At 34.8% G+C, this 21987-nt stretch overlaps 1 protein-coding gene across 42 annotated transcripts in view; it reads right to left on the bottom strand.

The window, feature by feature from the left end:
• The window catches only part of RIMS2 (regulating synaptic membrane exocytosis 2), a 496337-nt gene that overhangs the window by 176983 nt on the left and 297367 nt on the right, over positions 1-21987 (bottom strand). For 37 of the 42 annotated variants that reach the window (XM_075728355.1, XM_075704496.1, XM_075728363.1 and 34 more), the window contains 3 exons: positions 21441-21612; positions 20713-20866; positions 6510-6578 (listed from right to left, as the gene is read on the bottom strand). In XM_075728355.1, coding sequence (XP_075584470.1) covers positions 6510-6578; positions 20713-20866; positions 21441-21612 — 395 coding nt within the window. Of the gene's footprint in view, positions 1-6509; positions 6579-12202; positions 12230-20712; positions 20867-21440; positions 21613-21987 lie in introns of all 42 variants that reach the window. The other 5 variants (XM_075728349.1, XM_075728350.1, XM_075728351.1 and 2 more) reach the window with 1 other exon arrangement.

Here is a 21987-nt window from a genome sequence, read left to right as displayed (position 1 = left end):
GAGCTTGCTGAGTTTTCAGTGCTGTCCCTACACCCAGTATGACATACAAAGCTTGAAAAAACCAGTTACTACACAGATAATGTTTCTTCTTATTTCAGTACTCATCCATCTTTATTTTCTGCTGTCCAGCAAGTCCCCCAAATTAGCTTCCTCTTGACACTGTTGACTGGAATTTATCAGTCCTTTCACAGAGCATCTCCTTCTTAGAAGTGTTCGTCACCACACTTGTAACTCATCCCAACTAGGCTTTCCCTTACGTCAGAAGTATCCATCAATAAAGTCTCTGGTAGGAATGCAACTTCCTTGCAGCTTCCCATTATATATATTAGATGCCTTTGTCATTCTGTAGATATTAGGACTGTAGTAGAACATGAACTAACACACTGAGTTCATACTTGCTTAATTTTACTCAAAGAAGAGAATGCTACTGATAATTGCTGAAAATCTGAAAATAAAATTTGAATTTAATTACATCTTTACTTTCAAAGTGGATTGATACAGCTTATATTTAAAAATATAAAACTAGTTTTAAAAAAATATACTAATTGAGAGAATTTGGATGTTTAAGGAAAAGATGTTTTGTCAGGTGAGGAAATGATACTAAAGAAATGTCTTTGAAAATAGTAAAAGTATTACTAAACTTTGCCTTTGATACATTAAAAATGAAACTAAAAATACAAGGAAAAGCTTGAAGAATGATAATAAAAATTCCTGTGTTAAGAACTGTAGGCATAAAGTTGTAAATAATACACACCTCATTTGTTTAAAAGCAAGGAAAATAGTTTAAAACCCCATGACCTAAGGGGTTAGTATAATCATAGAATCATAGAATTGTTTAGGTTGGAAAAGACCTTTAAGATCATCCAGTCCAACCATTAACCTAACATTACCAAGTCCACCACCATACCAATCAAGGGTACAGTAGCAATTTTGTGTTTCCTGGCTTGGTGGATGGATCATTTATAATGAAAGTAAAAACTAGGAATCATTAAGATTGGAAAGGACCTCTAAGGTCATCAGTCCAATCATCAACCCAACACCACCATGCCCACTAAACCATGTCCCAAAGTGCCACATCTACCCGTTTCTTTAACACTTCCAGGGATGGTGACTCCACCACCTCTCTGGGCAGCCTCTTCCAATGCTTGACTACCCTTTCCATGAACAAATTTTTCCTAATATCCAATCTAAACCTCCCCTGATGCAGCTTGAGCCCATTTCCTCTCATCTTAGGACTATTTTAAGATTGCTCGAATTTCACTTCCAATTTTGGGGGAAATTTTCAAGACACATAGACACTAAGCTGTTTTTTACTGAAGGAAGAACCCAGAAAGAACAGATTTTAGAGCAGGGGAATGGATAGCAACATATAATAAAATAAAAAGATTGTCAATATTTATGTCTGTAGTTACTGGATTTTTGGGGCACTACAGACTCCCATTTAGGGCTAGCTGGTGATCTACAATGAAATCCTTTATTTTAGTAAGGGTAGAAGTCATCCACTCTATGTAGTAATGCTGTAAGATGTCTTTCAATAGGCAGTTGATTTCAAGCTGTAACCAAAGTATTTGTGTATTCCATATCTGCTTTGAGCAGCAATCATCAACAGGATCCAGGTATAAAAATTCAGTTCACATTATCAGCAAGCAGAGAGAAGGACTTTTGTTTCCTCTGCAGGGAAGGCTGAAACATGACAGTGAAAGAGTTCTTTTGAACAAAGGACTCCTCAGGTGTTTTGAGAAGTGAAGCAAAAATGAATAATTGCTTTTCATTCTTCTTCAAAAACAGAATCATTTTTGTAAGAATTTCTTTACTGGTTGCTACTATTTTTTTCTAATCTATTTGGCTCTAACTGTCCTCTGAATAAATATCTTATTTGTATGCTTATTTGCTTCTGAAACATCTTGCTATCTTTTGCATAATGAGAAAAACTTATCACTATAAATGTTTTTCTTCTCAAGGCTTGAGATTGCATTCTTTTACTTGAAAAGCTCTTCTCTGCAGAGACTTGCAATGCAGTTTATGTAGAATTCACTGCTTTACATTGTTCCAGGATTCATCTGTTGAAACATATCTCAGATTACAAGTGTTTCATAAAATGATGTAGTGCAGATGAGGTATTGGTGTAGAACTGTATTTTAAACATTAATATCTCACTTAATATTTAAGTCTTAAAACAATGATAGGTGAGACTTTTTATGATTAAATGGTCTTGACAATACATGTCTCTCTGTTCATAAAGTCAGACTCAGTAGGTTACTTGTACTCAGTAGGTTACAGCAGGTTCAACATACACTATGAGGAAACACCTGGGAAGAAAACTATTTAGAAATTATATGCCATATCCACTGAACTTTGTTAAACGTAATGCCCATTCAACTTTGGTCAATAGGAAGGAAAAAAAAAAACCCACCCTGCTTTTCATTGAATTGTATTTAGTATTATGACAATTTAAATGGTGTTTTGTAAAGTGCTCTGGAATTTTTCTAAAATCAATATAAAAATACTGTATTGGTTTTATCAGTAAGCAAGTAACAGCATTCTAAGGGGCATGTGAAGATGCTGATGTGCTCCCACACAGAATTGCTGATGACAGACAGCTTTATGAGGGCCAAAGTTTATTGTTCAGGACAGCAAAATGAATGCTTTAAATGATTTGAAGACTACATAGAAGCAATCTAAAAGACAAAACCAAAACTGCTAGTGCCTCTCCTTCTGCTATCCTGCGCTAAAGATTAAATCCAGCAGAGATGAGATACAATAGAGATTCCATTCTAGTGGTTTTGATCCCAAGATGAAATGAATGTGCATTGTATATTGAAGAGAGCTATTTTAAAACCTTGTCAAAAATCACTTTTACATACTTGTTTAAACATATAATATGTTATAACCACTTCTGACAGCAGCTGGCGCAGAATACACATATAGCCAGAAAAAAAGATATTGAAGTTTTTCAATTGGTTTATCATTATTTTCTTAAAAGCCTTTCCTATTGACAGAAACAAAACTCTCTTTTATGTGACTGAAGTTTATCAAGTTTCTCTAACCAGCATAAGATGCAAGCCACCAGAAGTGATGACTTTTATGAATGTTTTTTCCAAGAGATGTTTGAACTTTTTGTGAAAATTAAAGAAAAGAATAGTATGGGAAATAGACATAATTTAAGCATTTTATCATCAGGAAATTAAATTACTGGATCAAAAGTACTGCAGCAGTGACAAAGAACAACTGCAGATATATTAAAAACAGATGATGACACAAGGAACTGTAGCTTATAAAGTTCCCTCTGTTTCAGCAAATATGGTCTAACACAATCTTGCTTACAGATGTACATTAAGAAAGATCTTCCATTGTTGGATTTCTACCTATCACCAGCTTATCCAAAGACGAAGTCAATTGACCTTATGGGAGCAATACCAGAGAAGCTATATAAAAAGGTGTTGTGGAGAAAGAGAAAATCTCAGCTTTGATCAGGAATATGGCAAAGCCAGACAGCATATATCTTTCAATGAACTATAAATAAATACATAATGAGATCAAGGAAGGTCCATGGATTTCATAGAATCATAGAATCACAGAATCACAGAATCATAGAATGCTTTGGGTTGGAAGGGACCTTTAAAGGTCATCTAGTCCACTGTTTTGAATAAAAATAAATTAAAGAGGAACCAAAAGAGAATTCTTGCTCTTCTTAAAGGTTTCTGGAGTTCAGTTCACAGGTCCAATACTTTGAATAAGAATTAATTTTATGGAAAGGATCACTGAGAGTACCTGACAGATGTTAGCAAACATACTTGATGTGATACAGTATTTATATGGCAGAAGGAAAAAGAGCAAAGTGAAGTGCCATGTTAAATAAAACTTGAAAATACAAAATGAAAGAACTGGGGTAAGTCAGAAAGAAAGAAAACAAAGAGAGACAAATGGCTTCATGCAAAGAAGGCATATATTTAAACAAAGATTGTGATGAATCTGCAAATGAATAGAAGAACCTTAAACGAGAAAAGGATGTGGGCGATAAGACAAGGATAAATCAAAAGACTTGCAAACATAGTGACAGCAGCACAAAAAAGAAAGGCAATAAATAAATATTTCAAAACCAAAAGAACATCAAACTTTCCCACCTACACAGCCAGTCTGAATTAAAATACAACTAAGGTGTAGAACTGTCAGCGGAAATCCAAAAGCTAAAGGATCCTAAAGGAACTAAAGGTACATCAAAAACTGAGGTAAGGGAAGTAGACTCATTCACTGAACTGTAAAGACCATAATTTTACAAGTTGTCAAAAGAAAAGTTTATGAAATCATGAAATTGTAAATCCAGGTGTTTCACAAGAGTCCTGCTGATGTTCGCACCTGGTAAAACTTCTGCAAAACTTGGTACCTTTTGCCAGGATAATATAAAGATTTCAGCTTCAAAATGCTGCTGTACGGTGCACTCTAGACCATATCCATCTACATCCATCAAACCTCCCTTTTTCTTCCCTTTATTATTAAACTCTGAAGTTAGATTGATACATTTCTAATTTAACTGACCAACAGGAATACACCTTAGTGACTACTAAGCACATACAGAAAGCTAACCAACCTAAGGCTGGAAGTACAGTAAGTAGAAACAAGGATCTGAGGATCACTGCCTCTCTGGTTCCAATACTGCACTCTGGCTACATATCCTTCCTGTCTTCTGACTGTAGTAAAGCAAAGAAGCAAATGGGAATATAGAAATGCCCTAAGTTTTCCTAAATATCTTTCTAATTAAGGTAATAATCTGAAAACTGAGCCTATTACAGTTTGAAGATAAATTATTTAAGGAAGATAGAAAATTTAGTGGTCCTGTACCCACAGTGTTCATTCAGTCTCTGGTAAAATTGCTGGAACCTTAGAGTAGAGCAAAACCTTTGAGCAGAGGTTAACAAAAATCTGAAGGTTTATGCAGAAAAGATAAAAAATATTCCTTCAGGTTAGAATAAGTTTTACTGTGGAATATCTGCAAGGTTGGATTGTTCCAACATGAACAAGGACAACTTGTACTTAAAAATGCCTACTTTCTAGATATTCTAGTAAAAGACCTAGAATTAACCACAGCCAATAAACATGCTAAAAATATGACTTGCCCTGTTTGTACCGCAAAGTCTGTATAATATTATGTTAGTTAAAAAAGGAGCTTTTTGATAAAATGTACATGTTGTTGAATTAAAAAAAAAATCCATTATCCCATTTTCTCAGCAAGCACAAGACCTATGGCAAGGGAATAGCAACAGAGCAGGGTCAAAAATTAAGCAGAGCCGAAGAGATAACCATGAAATATCTGGAAATAAAGGGATGACTATGTAGCCAACACAGAAATGAATCTGAGCTCAGACTGGTAACAGTTTTTAAGACAGGACTGTGCAAACTCAAGTAATTAGGTAGCTCACTAAATGTTTGGATTTGTCAATGCTTGGCTGCACCCCATCTTGCAGTATCCAGGATTGCCTATTGTACCTCCTTTTTTAACTCTGTCCCCAGGCCCAGCTGTATTCCTCTGACTCCTGTTTCCTGTATACCTTTCCTTAGCCTGCCAGCAGCAGGTACTATACTCAGTGTAAAAGCTGCACATATGCTGACAGGTGCCTGCGTGGCAGGAACACATTTTGACCAAGCAGCTGATCACTGTCTTAGAGTTGCTGCATAGACCAGGAAGCATATACTGCTCCACCTTTGCCGAGTAAGGTACACAAAATCACTGCATATGTACACTTTAGCTAGACGTGACCCAAGGAAACCAGAAACTGTCTAACACAGACTACTCTGAGCGGGTTAAAGATCTCAGAAGAGCAGTAGGGTAACGGAGTACACACTGAGCTGTACAGCCTACTCAGTGCTAGTAGCAGTAGCCATCAGTACGGGTTTAAAGGTGGCATGGCTGCATCCTAAATATATTCTCTGTTGTAGTCAGCAAAAGCGTATGATTCTCTGATTTTATTGTTTTCAGTTATGATTACAATATTATCTTTTCTCTCAGAAGAGGAGGAGAAATACTCTTTAACATGACAACTTTCATCTCAAATACTCATTAAACTCCCAATTCCAATACTTCTTAGTAAAACAGATTATCTGTTAAGATATCTCCCTATCTCCCATCCTGCCTTAAATGTTCAGGTTTCAGACCTTTGGCAGTGTTATTATTCCATCATGAAGTTTTAAAGGTTATATCAAACCCAAAAGTCTGTTAAAAAAAAAAAAAATCAAATAAACACTTCTTCACTTTTAATAAAAAAACACTTTTGTGGTATTTTTATCATTTTATAAAAGCAACAAGGAAATTCACACATTGATTTTTTTCCCTCTTGGTAATTTTTGTGGTTAAATATGCATCACCCATAATACTTATTTTGTGTCTGTTGGAAAAATATACACATAGGTTCCACTTATTTTTCACCAGAAATACATTATAAAATTCATAATAATAAATTATAAATAAGAGAGATTTCTACTGAATGTAGAAGAGTAAATTTAGACAGTAATACCTGAAACAACACCGATTCCATCATCACAGTCATAATCAGAGACTTCACTGTCACTGATTCTTTTGGACCCTGCCAAAAAAAAAAAACCAGAAATGTATCATTTATCTTCCTGTAAATTAAAACCATCCTCAGCCAATAATACATAAATAAATGTAAGGATTTCATACTAGACAATGAAGCATTAATATAAGCATGTAAGATAAATTATTAATGTTATATTATTGCAAATGTATTAGTGTACCAACTATTTTCAGCTAAATATTTAATGTAATATACAACGAAATGCTGAAATACAGCTCCACAACACTGCTTTTATGAAATATTTTCATATACTTTGTATCTTTCATTCCATATAGAAACTGGCATCAAACTTCTCATCTTCCAAGTTTTCATATACAAGGCACCATCCCTCCCCAGTCTTTGAATACCAGAAAAATTAATAATAGCAGTAACATTAAATGGATCTAACATTTTCTTTAGGGTATTAGTAAGCATTATCAGGAGAACAGGCAGCTTCACACATCTAGTGTGTCCTGAAAAACAAAATCTCTCTGTGGTACTTTAGAGGAAGCAAACTATTAAATGCTCTGTAAGAGTACACCGGTCAAAATAGGTAGAGCTTAGTTGGCAAAAGCAGATTCCACATCCACAATTAGAGCCAAAATGTAGGTCGCATAGGACAAATATATATGACAGTTTGTGCCTAGCTTAATTTTACCTCTGTCTTCTGTGGCATCTTTTAAACAGCATTTGATTTCTGACATCAGGATTAAGCACTGGCATGTGAATGATAATTATTCATTTACTTGTTTTAAATGTGAAAATCCCTGCTCTTCAGCAAGATAGTGTGTCTGTTCTAATTCTCTGGCCATCTAAAAATAGGTAACTAGGAGGCAGAAGCTTTAATCTAATTGTCACCAAACCTTCAATCATGTATAAGATTTTTTTATTCCTACCACAGGATGATTTATTCTGAAAAAGACACACACACAAAAATACCAGTAAAAACTGGGAGTAAACCTAAAGAAGCCCAGCACAAGCAGGATTAATGTTCTATCTGGGTGACTGGCACAGAAGGATCCTCACCTTCCTTTCCCAACAGAAAACTGGGAGAACAAGTGCTAAGAGGATTTTTTACAAAAATAAAAAGTTTTCAATTTAAAGAAATTTTAGAAATTATTTGAATCGTAAGAACTGTTGTCATTTGTCAGACTGTCTAACATCTGTCTACCCACCAGGCGATAATGGAAGGTCCTTCTTTAGTGGAAAGAGTGTGCTTACAAGATCTGTACGGAAAAAGTTTTCTGTGTTGCACGCTTCTAGTAGGCAGGGGTCCTGGCAACTGAAGCTTCTCCTAAGCCACCCTGTTTACCATAAGTCATTAATCAACTCATTCTTCACAAATTCATATAATTTCTTTTTGAGTCACAGTATTCTCTGGGCCTCTGTAATATGCTGTGTCAGTAAGTTCTGCAGTTCAATTTTGCATTGTGTGAAATAGACTTCCCTCTGTTTTATTTCTATTACATTATTTCAGACAATGCCCTCCAAGCTTTTGTATTCTGAGAAACATGAATCGGCATTCTGGATTCTCCTGCAGTCATCTCTTTTTTTAAGCTAAAATATCTTTGTTTAGTTCCTTTGCATATGCAAAATGTTCCGTATTTCTGATTGTTCCTGCTGTATTTTTTTGCATGTTTTCTAGTTCTTCTGTGCCTTTTATGAGAAGTCAGAAGTGATTGCAGCAATCAAGATGTGGGTGTATGAATTTATAAACTAGACTGCAGACTATTTCTTTGGGGAAAAAAATGGCTTTGTTAAAATTTATTCAACTAGAAAATGGTATAAGTGTCATATGCGTTAATTCTTAGAAAACATAATCTAGCCTGCCATTACATTATGCAATTCCAGTAGAGCAATGTTAATTATTGTTATTTAATTGCAGTAAAGTTTGGGGGTTTCCTCACAAATGGGAAGCTAAAATTAGTACAAGGAAAGCCATGCTTTGGTTTCCTACACCCTGCAATTCTTACATGCTAGAATTATTAGTTTATTTTATTATAAAAGTTTAGAAATAACCATGCTGCAATGAGGAGGGAGAAAGGTGACTTTGAATTCAAGAAATAACAAGAAGTCAAGTCTTTCTCTAAAACAAGAAGTAGCGAGCAAGTGATCACAATTAGCACTTGAGAAAACCTAGAAGATGAGGGCAGGAGTGAAGGAAAAGTTTTTAGCCTCCTAATGGACTGAGAATCAGGATTTCTAAAAGCAATTAAGTCTGACAAGGACAATATACAATCTGATTGTTTTCTTAATTACAGTATCACAGAGGCCCAATGAAAATCTCTCTTGCTTCCCAAAAAGCATCCATTCCACCTGCAATGCTGTTCCCGTTGCCATTTTCAGCAGTCTTCTACTGGTGTGGTGATATACATGCGGTGAGCAAGACAGATTAGTCTCCATTCTCCTTAGCCACTAATTCAAAACCAGGTCATTAAATAAGAAGGACAATATCTGTGACCAAACACTAAACAAGAGAGCCCTCCTAGTCTGGCTGGGAGACCGAAAAGGCAGAAGGCCCCAAAGGGAGTGCAGAGCAGTGCAATTCTGGCCTCTGGTAACCCTGGTACTGCTCTGGCAGTGGCTGCTGTGCAGAGATGCCGATAACATCGCTCAGGCTGTATCAGAGAGAGTTGTGGAATGGGAAGATGAGGGCGACTGAGCAGTTTGCTCATGCTCATCACATGGATGCTTGGAAAGGTTTGTAACATGAAAGACATAAGAGGGCTGAATTAACTATGATTTGAATGAATGTCATTTATTCATCATCTAATTCATCCTTACGAATGAATCTAATTAATTACAACGGAGGCTGCTTTTTATTTATGTTTATATTTACAGCTAAGTACATCTGCTTTAACATATTTTTAGAATATTATATTCTGTACTCTAGAGACAAGATTTGGATCTTTGAGGATGAAAATAGCCAGCTGTTGTCACAGTGGGCTCTAGACTTCCCATTTGCATAGATAAAATTTATGTTATAGTAGTCACAGGATACATCTGGCAGAAAAGAGACTAAGAAGCTTCAATGGACCACAGGTATAAAAGACAGAAGTCTCTTTCTCCCTGTCCCCTCAAACCACATCCACCGTTTCCAGAATCTCCTAATACCTCAAACTCCAAATCACCTTCCAGGATCTAGAGACCCTTTCCTCTTCTCATGTACAGACCTCTGTCTTCACTCCCCACCTGGAGCCCTGCGTCCAGCTCTGGGGCCCTCAGCTCAAGAAGGACATGGACCTGCTGGAGCGGGTCCAGAGGAGGGCCACCAAAATGATCCGAGGGCTGGAGCACCTCTCCTATGAGGCCAGGCTGAGAGAGTTGGGGTTGTTCAACCTGGAGAAGAGAAGGCTGCGAGGAGACCTTATTGCGGTCTTTCAGGACTTAAAGGGGACTTATAAGGAAGATGAGGACAGACTTTTTAGTAGGGCCTGTTGCAATAGGACAAGGGGTAATGGTTTTAAACTAAAAGAGGACAGATTTAGATTGGACATAAGGAAGACATTTTTTACAATGAGGATGGTGAAACCCCGAAATGGGTTGCCCGGAGAGGTGGTAGATGCCCCATCCACATTCAAGTAATAACAGACTTAAACCAACTGAAAAATAACCATGTTTAAGTAATATTTCACATTTACTTATAAATGTAAATTTAAATGCTGGTTAAGAATTCAGAAGAAATTGAAACCAGAATTAATTACTTGGTTTTATCTCTGGAAATCAATGTTTTCAGGAAGGATGGAAAAAGGAAAGCATGTCAATTAAATATGTAATGTCAACAAGTACTGTCTGGAATATGTAACTTCTGCGAAGGAATTAGATTATATTTATTTAAAATTTATTCCATTAACTTCAGAAATGGAGCAGACTAGAAAGTGCACAGGTCAAAATCCTTTATTGAACTGAGTATTTGAAATACCAGTATAATTGCTGGCGGCTTAGTTTAATATTTTTTATAATTTTTGCAAGTAATTCCATGTGCTATATATTAATTTTAGATTGTAACTTTCTTTTTAACCTATTGACAATATAAATTTGAAGATTTAGGCTTCAGTCCCACCTTAGCCCCACATCTTTACAAAATACCACTTCATTATCTAAGTAATTTGAACCACTGACCATAACATAGAGAAAGAACAAGTCATAGTTATCTGGGAAATGTGTCAATGAAGCCTTTCACAAATTATTCCAGAGGAATATTGCTAATGAAACTGTTATTTAGTACTTTAATGAATATCTTAAAGTCTTTGACAAACACGTTGTAAAGTATGGTACTTATTTCAAGAGCAAGAAGAATAAATCCATTCTAACCTAAATTCAAAATTCAGCAACAAGTTTAAGCACGTGACACCCAGGACACCGGGTGCATCAAATAAATGCATTCGTGCCAATGGCTTGCATATAATTAACTTTTTCTTTGATGGATTTTTAAACATGAGGAATGGCATTAATTAAGTCCCACTGCCACTGCACTGGAATATAGCTTATTACTGAAACATTCTTAGGGATATTATTACCATTTTGTCTGATAACTGGCTGGTAACAGATAGTAAATATTGATTTTTGAATGCCTTCCACCAGGATTAATGGTTATTACAGTTGCAGACTGAAGGCAAAATAGACCCCATGCTATATAATTAGCTAGTGTAAGCAACATAAAAAATGCCTTAATTCAGCATAACCCCAGCCCCAGTGAAATCAAAAGATATATTCTCATTCCCTTTAGCAGGTTTTGGTTTAATAGCCTTAACCTATCAAGAAAACTGTTTTCCAGGGATAGCTTACCTTGGGGATAGTGGAGAACCTCCCCATCAGAACTTGATAAACTTCAGCATCCTTGTTCCCTCCCGCACCTACCTATTCCTTCCCTACTGCTGCTGAACAAACTACCATCCCACCCAGCACGACAACTCTGCAAGACCATGTACATGCTAAACTGGAAGCTTATGGCATGGTATTGGATCTATTTTCTTAACAATGTATGTTTCATTTTTTAAACATAGCTAAAGATAATTACATGAACAAATTCTCAAAGAGATTCCCATAATCAAAACTGCAGGAACTGCAAAAAGTGCCACATGAAATGGACTACAAAAATTAACATTATGAATTTATTTATATTTAATAAAGGCAAACTTCTCAGATATAGCAACTGGATTTGTAACTGGGGATTTAGATCAATATGAAACTATAAAAATATGTATCAGTATAAATACTGATTTTGCCAGTACTTCACTTACCCATGTCTGTATTCTAAAAATACTTACACTAGTTCTCAAACAGCTGTAATACAACAGTGTTCCTTTTAATACACCTTAAGCAAAATAGCACTTTTCTAGTATAGTTAATAAAGCTCACTACAGTTACCCACCAAAGCTCTACCTAAAATAAAGGCAGGCAAAGCAAGTATAGTGTTACAATACTGCTCCAATATCAATACTGAGATGTTAAGAATAGAGAAAGAAAGCCAACAAAAGACCTATGACTGAAAAGCAGACAAAAAAAGCCAAGGAACATTTAAGCAATTTAGCATCTGCACAATAGGTAGCAAAAGCACACCAATAAAATATCGAACTAAATTTTGCATGTATATGGAAGCAATAAGCGTTTCTGGCATGCTGAAAATTTACCTGAATTATATGAATATAAGCCTTTATCTGGAAAACAAATATTGAAATGAAGTAGTGTCAGGGAAAAATACATGAATCAATACATGTAACAGGGATGGTTAGAACCTTAAACTTCATTATAATTGCTTCTGGAGACTGAAGAATTTGATGTTGTAGGCCACATTCATTTAAAACAATAAAACTCAAGCAGCTAGAAGAAATTAAACCACAAAAATGCCTATCACTTCTAGATTAACATTTATCATGTTATTAGTCACAGAAGACTAGAGCTATTACGGTCATTTCTGATTCTGAAATACAACTGCACATTTACTATAAGTAAGTGTTTAACTTTTTAAGGTCAAAATATATATTCAGTTGGGCATACAATATGAGCTGCTACCCTGAAAGTTACTGCACACTGGTGTCTGCACCTCAGCAGGAAGTTACTAGCAGAACTTTCCTGAGATGTAGCTATGAATCCTACTTTAAATCCTACTTTAAATTTAACAGACTCAGAAGTGATGTTCCAGTCAATCTTCTGTCTCCAGCTAAGTCTTCATTTGGTAAATATCTACACACATGAATACCTTATCTATATATCATTGTTACCAATTAATTTAAGAGTCCTGATGTGAGCACAGTGATTAAATACTTGCAGTATCTGATTTATTGTTTGCATTCCTTAAGTCTGGCTGGTTTATGTATTTTAGCTTTCCATCTAACCATACCAGTTTTCCTAAACTTGACTTGGAAATGTGAAATGTTACTTTGCATTGCAGATTTTGTAGATGTGACTTCCATAAGGTAATACAAAGAAGCCAGGAAGTCAGAGTAACATGAATAGTATCTTGCCATTAGCAAGACATTATGAATGTTTTCATTCCTTACAGCTGAACAGCTCACAGACATCATCTTAAATATTAAAGAGTGACAGTCCATGAGTAAGTGATGCACCTCAGATGACAAGATATGACAGTGTTAAAGGAAAAATGAAAATTTCAGTTTCTTGCCAACTAGTGCTGTTAAGAATTCACTTGATGACTTGATGCCTCTTCTGGCAAGTCACACTTTTTCTGACGTTCAGGTACTAACCATTTTAATGTGGACCATATCACTAAATCAGCTGCTGCTTACAATTTCTAACTCCATATTTTCAAATTGGGTTTCTTGATAAACATAATCAGTTTTTATGGCCCAGCTCCAGAATTCCATTAGGCAATGTAATTTCAAAGTCAATAATAGGGGGGGGGGGGGGCGGTTCAGCATCATTTATAAACTTTTAGATGTGAGCTTTAGTGCATAACTTCTCTAATATTTGTATTCCTTGTTACTAATCTCTTCCAGTTATGAATTTCATGAAAGAATTACTTTTCTTTGGTTACAAAATTATGAAAAATAGAGTATGAAGAAGTTTTCTACTTTACTCCAGCAACATCATAAAGTCACCAAAGGTTCAAGTGTACCATCCAAAAAAAATTTTTTTTTAAATCAATTAACACAGTCTAGAAATTATTTATATAACTAAAAATGATGGACTTTCTGAATTTAACTTTTGGAAAGACCTGTAAAAGGGTAGAGCTTCTTGAATAGCACAAGAATAAAAAAATAGTGAGATTATAATGGGAGTGAGGACTAAGGAAGCCATGTTTGTTTCTGTATGGTTACAACACAGAAAGAAGTCAGAATAATATTAAACCCATCTGAAAACTTCATCAGAACTATCACACTGTTATAGGATAGTTTATTGTGCTTCAACAATTAAAAAAACCACATATACACTACCTTTAGCCAGAAAAGGAAGTTACCATATGCAACTGTATCTTTGAGAATCTTTTTAGAGGTCACCTGACTTGCTATTGATTGACTGCCTAGCAAGGTTACTTTACCCTATTCACTGCGTTATTTCAACAATGAACATTGCTTTTCTGTCATCTTTACATGACAGAAGAGTACTTTAACAACATGATTCTATCAAGTAACCTGAGCAACAGCATTATAAACAAATTCCCCTAAACTGCTTCAAAACAGGATTTTAAGTATTTTTTGTAGTTTAATTACAACAATAAAGTTTATTTTAAAATTTTCAAACAGCACAGAATTAATATCTTAAATAAATTTATTTTATTAGGAAAAAGAAAAATAGTTTGATAGTTTAAGGCCTTTTCAGACACCCCTGTATCATGTTAAATACCTTTTAATTAAAGTATTTAATAAACCATAGATGTACGATAAATATAACAAATAAATCATAGGTGTATAATAAATACGATACTGGCATATATATCCATATTCTATGAAAAAAGCATCAATGCATGCAAACAAAGATAACATGCCCAAGGCCTGTGTTCCATAAAAGAACGAGAAAAGTTAAGGAAGAAGCATGAAAGAGAAAAATAAATGTTATTCTTGCTCTCTAGTGTAATATTCTTATAATATATTTGTCATTCATAGTCTGTGTCACTGACCATAAAATGCTCCATATTATAATTTGAAAAAAGTCACTGGTGCACATTTCCATTAAGTACAACTCACCTACCTACCAGTGAACAAAATTATTATAATTCCCTCAAGTAAGATTCAATGATACTGATTTAAAATTATCCTACTGACTTACCATAATCACTACAAACTAAAAGGAAATTGCTCAGACAAGATCCTCATTCTGCAGTAAAATGAGCCTCTACAGAGTTCCAAGGAAGTCAATAGCTTTCATTGGAAGACTGAGGTTTGAAATGCAGGGGCTCAGATTTCACAAGGTAAAGTTTCAGATATATTATAATTAATTATTATTAAACATTAATGATTTTGGTACGATCAAGAGTATCTCTTAATGTTCTACAATACAGACTTGAAAATTTAAACATTTAAATAATGGAAGAGAGGGCTTGAATTAAGATATGACATTCAACTCGTCTTTGATTTGGTGGTACAGCCACAGAACTTTCAAAAGAAACTCTCAGCACCCAGCAATGACAAGTCCATTCATCTAAAAATGTTCTTCAAAAATTAATAAGCAATAGGGTCCTTTATTTGTGAATTCAGTCTATCAGTTTGGTTTTTCTAGTCAGACGTAATAATTTTTAGCATGTTAAAGTCTCAGCATTGCCCCAGAAAATATAGTCTGACTCGGGGAAAATGTACAAAGCTGACAAAAGAAGATGACAAAAACTTTTCATGTGATTCAAAACACTTTGCTTATGCATTATAGAATTTTTCATGAATGAATGAATAAAATTTGGAAAAGGAATGTTATATATAGTTTCTTGCACACTATATGCACATCTTTTTGTAGAACATAACTACACTCAATTTTTGTCCCCACAGTTTACATACTCATTACTGTAATTTCTCTCCCTCCAGATTTTTCATATGTCTTAGGAATCATACAACTCAGTGAATGGAGTCATCAATGACTTTAATTCTAAAGGCAATGGAAGTCAAATTCCCTTTAAAAGAAAGCTACTTCACAGTCTATTTATTTACAATTATTTTGATCCTGACTGATTCTTCTGGTGTTCAGTTCTTGAAAAAATACAATTTGATCCACCATTTTGGACTTCTATATGTTGTTAGGTTAACAGTTGGACTTGATGATCTTAAAGGTCTTTTCCAACCTAAACAATTCAACAATTTTATGATTCTATGATTTCCAAACACGGTATTTCTAAAATCTCTTAGACCTTGTTTTCAGCAGAGTTTATCTCACATAGATTTACTACTTTTCCCTTACTGAGGATGCTCCAAATATAAAACTTCACTTTTCTTTTTCAAACCATATTGTGCATTCTCATGGCAATTAAAAGCTCTCCTTCCACTGCTGTACATACATATGCTGTAACTAGAGAGCTGATAATGTCTGTTTTTACTGTTATTTTCACATTTCTTCCCTTGTGTTGGCATTTAGCTGTTATCTACACTGTACACCCACTCTATAGCCTGCAGATCAATAATTCAGACAGCTTGGTTTTAAAGCTGCAAAATCTGACTTAGAAAAACTAAAATACTGACTTAGCGTCAGTTACTTTTTAATCCTAAGTAATCAGGAAATTCTTAAAATACTTGAAGTAAAACAAAACCTGCTTCAAAAACAAATTCAGAGTCAATATAGAACTAAAAACAATTGTTCTTCAAAATACACAATAACCCAGTATTCCTTATCAACTAAACAGTACCAGCTCACACTGCACAAATGCACACATTACATGGGCATAACTGTAAAAGATTGAGTAAGAATGTCTCAGATCAAATTTGATGTCTGTTATCTTTGTATTCTGGGCTACATGGAGAGAAAGTAATTTTTGATTTGCAGTCCCATCGCATAAACCCTGTTTGATTTCTGTATCAGCTCTCAATGAATAGTAATACTAACAATAACTTCCATCCCATTGATCCTAACAACTATGAACACAACATTCAAACCATGTTCAATCTTCAATGTAGTCTGCAGTAAGCCTCTTACCTAACGTAAGATAGAACAATAATACTGTGGCCTAACCAACAACAGGAATTCCCAAATCTTTTTTAAAATTATCTTTAATTTTCTGTTTACAATCTCTTTTCAGAAGCAATATAAAAAGTACTTCAGTTTGCCTGTAATTCTAGTTAATGCTGTCTGGAATTCTTATTGTATGGCTTATTTTATGTCAAATGTTAGCGAAAATGAAGCCATTTTAAAAACTCACTTCAAAAGTTCAGCATGATAAGTAAAATAGACCTACTCATTACCTCACATTTCACATAAGAAAAAGCTTAAAATATACTCATTGGATAAAAACCAGTCAGTTTATGATAATTTGAAATATAATTAGCTGAAAGACCTACTAAGTCATAATCTTATGTTCTATATCAGTTCCAGTTTCTAAGTAGATGTCTTTCAAAAAATACTAAGGCAAAAACATGGTAATGATCCTTCATCACTAGAAAGTTAATGGATTGTATGGATCAGAGGACTGGGCAAGAGAAAGTGGACAGCTGGCTTAGATCAGTCTGTACCACAACATAATGCCCACTCAAAGATATTGAGAGACAAATACATGTAGAAACTAAGCTATTGTCTCTGAAACCTGGTTCCTAAAAAAATGGCATATGGGACTCTGTGGGAAGCTTGCACTTTGCTACTGGCCATCAGTAAATATAGGAGTTCAGTCTTCAGGGCTGACAGTCTGCTCTTCATTAGGAATGCTACAATTCAGTGATATAAAAAAAAAGATAATAGAAGTAAGTGTAGGTGGTTCTTTTAAACTACCTTTGGAGAGTAACATTCAAGTATTGTCTTCAAATATATGTATTTATAGCAACTTGGCAATCATGAAGATAAAGCTTAGATGTGTAGATTTGTATTTATACAAACAACAACCAACCTTGTAGTTCAAAATATCTCTCTTGTTATTTCTCACACTAACAATTTTTGGGGGCATGCAATAAAGTACTTCATATTGCACTCACTAATTCTATACATAGAGGCATCACAGAAATGAACGAAAGGTGGGAGGACTGAACTGCTCAGATTTTGCAGCCCCAGAAATTGAAATCAGCCTACTGTGTAACAGCACAGTAAGTGTTCTAAGATGTGCTTTGAAAAAGATAGACAAACTTGCTAGACATGCCTTGTCTTCATTCTGGAGAATTTTTTTCACATTGTCGTAATGTGCCATTGGATAACATCTTCTGTTTCATCATATACAAGAGATGTTATTGAAGGGTACAAAAAGAGCTTCAGACACAAGAAACAAAGGTATTAAGTTTAACTTAATATTCTTTTGAAACCTCCAAAAAAAAAAAGCAAAACAACTATGCTTCTGTATGTTATTAATATATTATATATATTTTACTTAGTGAAGGCAAACAGTCATAAGATGTGCTGTCTGCCCTTCACCAGTCCCCTGGTGATGACGTTTAGTTTGGGAAGGCCTTTTTGGAGGTCATCTGGTGCAATGCCTGTCTCAGGCTTGGCCAACTTACATTGCATTGCTTACGGCCTTGTGCAATTGAGTTCTGGATATCTCCAATAGGATATTCCACCACCTCTCTGAACACCAAGAAATACTTTTATTTCCATTTCAGAACTGTGACACCAATTAAAAAAATTGGGTTTTTAATTGCTAAATGGATTCTGCTACCTTTGCCAAATTCTGATCAGATGCTAAATTGCCATTTGGACGCCTTTCCAGTCCCCAAAAAGGAGGGATTTTAATTCCAAGAGGCCTTGTTCTGTACATGTAAAACTATCTGTTTAAACTGCAGATTATTTATGACACACAAGGATTCAAGAAGTGCATAAATTCCCAGGACACTAGAGAAAATCCTTTATGGGATACCGATCTCAGTACAAATGCAAATAGCATACTTTTAGGAGTATGTGAATCACACATACAGCAATCACAGTGACCGTCTGACACTGCTTATTTGGCTGGTTTTAGTACCTCAAGTTGTCAAAGTACCGCTCTGGGAACAGTCAGGCTAAATCATCTTCACTGAAAGATGAAGGAACAGCTGAGGGAACTGGGGTGGTTTAGTCTGGAGAAGAGGAGGCTGAGGGGAGACCTTATCGCTCTCTACAGCTACCTGAAAAGAGGTTGTAGTGAGGTGGGTGTCAGTCTCTTCTGCCAAGTAACAGGTGATAGGGCAAGAGGAAATGGCCTCAAGTAGTGCCAGGGGAGGTTTAGATTGGATACTAGGAAAAATTTCTTCACTGAAAGAGTTGTCAAGCACTGGAACAGGCTGCCCAGGGAACTGGTTGAGTCCCCATCCCTGGAGGTATTTAAAAGACATGTAGATGTGGTGTTTAGGGACATGGTTTAGTGGTGGACTTGGCAGTGCTAGGTTAATGGTTGGACTTGATGGTCTTAAAGGTCTTTTCCAACCTTTTCCATTACATAGAATCCAAACAATTCTATAATTCTATGAAAAGCAGGTCTTCTACACCAAATCTTAGTGTTTCACCAAACCAGAAATTTTGCTAAGTTCTTCCCTCTACATTTCCGGACAGGTACATAAGATTGTTCAGTTGAGCACATTAGTATTAGTATTAGTATTATTAGTATTAAAAAAAACTTACTGACTTTCAAATTTTGAGTCAATATCATTGAACAGATCTTTAGTCAAGTATTACCACAATCTTTTCCAAAATAAAGCAGTTACTGTTTTATTCGTTCTTCATGACAGTTATTTATTGCACAGACAGGAATTACTATAAACAAACAGGGTTTGTTTGCAGGACTGAATGTTTCCTGAAAACCAGAATTTCACTAACTTTACATACAAACAGATACTGAAATATCCAGCTGGTCTGTAAAAGTAATTTTACATGGAAAATTTAACTTCCTAAAATGTGTTACAAGATGGCAGAAAATATAGAAGAAAAACAATTTTAAAACTTTACTTAAACAGTAGTCATGGTACTTGAGAAGACTGAAGAGGACTGAATAGAAACAGAACTCCTTACTTGTTAACTATCATTCCTTTCCTCCTTTTGTGGATAAGTATAATCTTACAGGTTGAAGGCTATGCACTGTAACTCTGTTAATGTATCTATCTCAGAATATTATGATATGGAGCATTTTAATCCTTCTCACCATCCAGTGCACAGACACAAAAACTGTCAACTACTTGAAATACTTATAGACAGGGGATTATTTAGTAGAGAATCCACATAGAACATATGAAATATCCAAGCCTGTTTGTGTGGCTACACACGCATATGTTTCTGTGAGTTTGTGTGTAACATATGCACACACACACTCACATACAATGACTAAAAGAAACCCCAACAATTCTTAGAAATAGGTTTTGGTTAGTTGGGTTTGTTTGGTTTTTTTTAATACCAATGTCAACTGATATTTTATAAAGTTAATTCAGTGAAGGACAGCTTTAAATCACTAAGAGTACTGAACAGTTAAACTAGAGAAAAAATGAAGTATTAAGGAAACATTTTCACTGTCTTATTCTTATGTATCCATTTTTGTTAGCATATTGTATCTACTCTATTTTCAAAATATCTACTGATATATCAAACTACTGTGGATCAAGTATACCAAACTCTACAAAACAGAATTTTAAGAGAAATTCCATTTGTGAATGTAACCATGTAAAATAGTATCAAAATAAGGCAACAGGCCATGGTATTAATTTAGCTACATACGATGTTATATACAGGTGACTTTATCTTTAAGAAGTATAAGCTAAAGAGAAAGGTAGTGCACATTCACTTTTGGTTAAACGATGAAATTATAAACATAATATAGAAAATAGGACTTCAAGATAAAAACAGCACATTGCAAAAGACCAAGATAATTGGCTCAAGCTCAGGATCTGAACTAGGTAGTCTCATAAGAAAAAACTGGTGTATCGCAGTGTTCAACATTACCATCTGTAGCACATCAGACTCTCATCAGTAACATGAACGACCTAATTCATAACAGCTACAAATGAACACACGAATTTTGTCAGCTTCCCATCTACAAGAATTTAATAGACTTTACAGATTAATTTAAATGAACTATACACAGTCTGTAAAGCTAACAACCTACTTTGCAACCTCCGTGTGGGACTCTCGCCATGGAGTTGTCTGCGTGGCAAATATGGTGAGGGATGGGGAAGTGGCAATGAAGAGACATCATGCGTTTGAAGTTTGTACCAGTGAGGTTCATCATCTAGTAATGCTGTCTCTAACTCAATAAGAATCTAAAAAAGAAAAAATGGTTAAAAGTAGGAAAGCACTTCATAACAGAATATTTTAAAACAGGTATGGTCATAAATTTTATTCTATTATTCTCTTATTGGTAAGGAATTTGTCTGAAGTTTTATAAAATTCTTGCATTTAATATGAAAGGAGTTCCAGGAGTTCCTGTGCCTTTACAACACCAAATATACCAAAAATCTTTCACAAAACCTTTATTACCTTATGACAACCTTTACAACATTCAAATATCTTGTAGCAAGTTAGTCAGCAACATTCCAACATGTTGGTAAAATACAACTACAGATAATAGGGATTTTAATGAACAATTCTAAAAGAAATTGAGAAACCATGTGCCTGATGTTACTAAAACAGAACAAACACAGAAATAATCTCATATCAGTACTATTTGATAAGTGTGAGATCACTCTTTGTTTGCTACTAAGTGAAATAAGGAAAAATACAACAATTTTAAAAAGTTTTGCTTTGCTATATTCAGTATTTTTTTCAAAAACAGTGTATCTAGATATGAAAATGTGAGCAACTGTATTTCTATAATAACTACCAATAATTGTATACCTCTCCTAAAAATTCACTTTCTTCTTCTCGAACTCGTGCTTGGTCCCAAAGAGTAATTTCTAACATTCGTTCTCTAAACTCTCTCCGATGAACTGGAGAATAAATGAATGTCTGATTCCACTTAGGTTCCAATGTTTTCTTTACTGTTTTTGTTCTTCTTTTATTTTTATCACTGCAAAAAGCAATTAAATATTAAACATGTTGAAAAGACCATTATACTGTAATAAGTATATCATGGAAAGTAGGAAATCTTAAATCAGCAGTACAGTTTGTAGTATTATGGGCACTATAATCTATGTCAGGATTAGTCCTTTATGATAAAATAAAGTTCCGCACATATATATTGAGGGTAATTCATAACTTCATATTAAAAACTAAAGTTAGGTGATTTCCAGTTCATGTGCCAATTCCAGTTTTAAGAAGTTCCCTGAAAAACAGAAATGTTTTAATATGTTTCTTTTGGAAACAGCATTTTATAAAGCAAAATATACTTCTGTAAATGGGAGTTCCACGAGGCACAGTCTGACTGTAGAACATGTACACAGAC

Source organism: Pelecanus crispus, chromosome 2, assembly GCF_030463565.1.
Source record: "Pelecanus crispus isolate bPelCri1 chromosome 2, bPelCri1.pri, whole genome shotgun sequence".
Taxonomy (NCBI): domain Eukaryota; kingdom Metazoa; phylum Chordata; class Aves; order Pelecaniformes; family Pelecanidae; genus Pelecanus; species Pelecanus crispus.
Note: the sequence above shows the minus strand (reverse complement) of the source record. Positions and strands in the feature narration are given on the sequence as shown.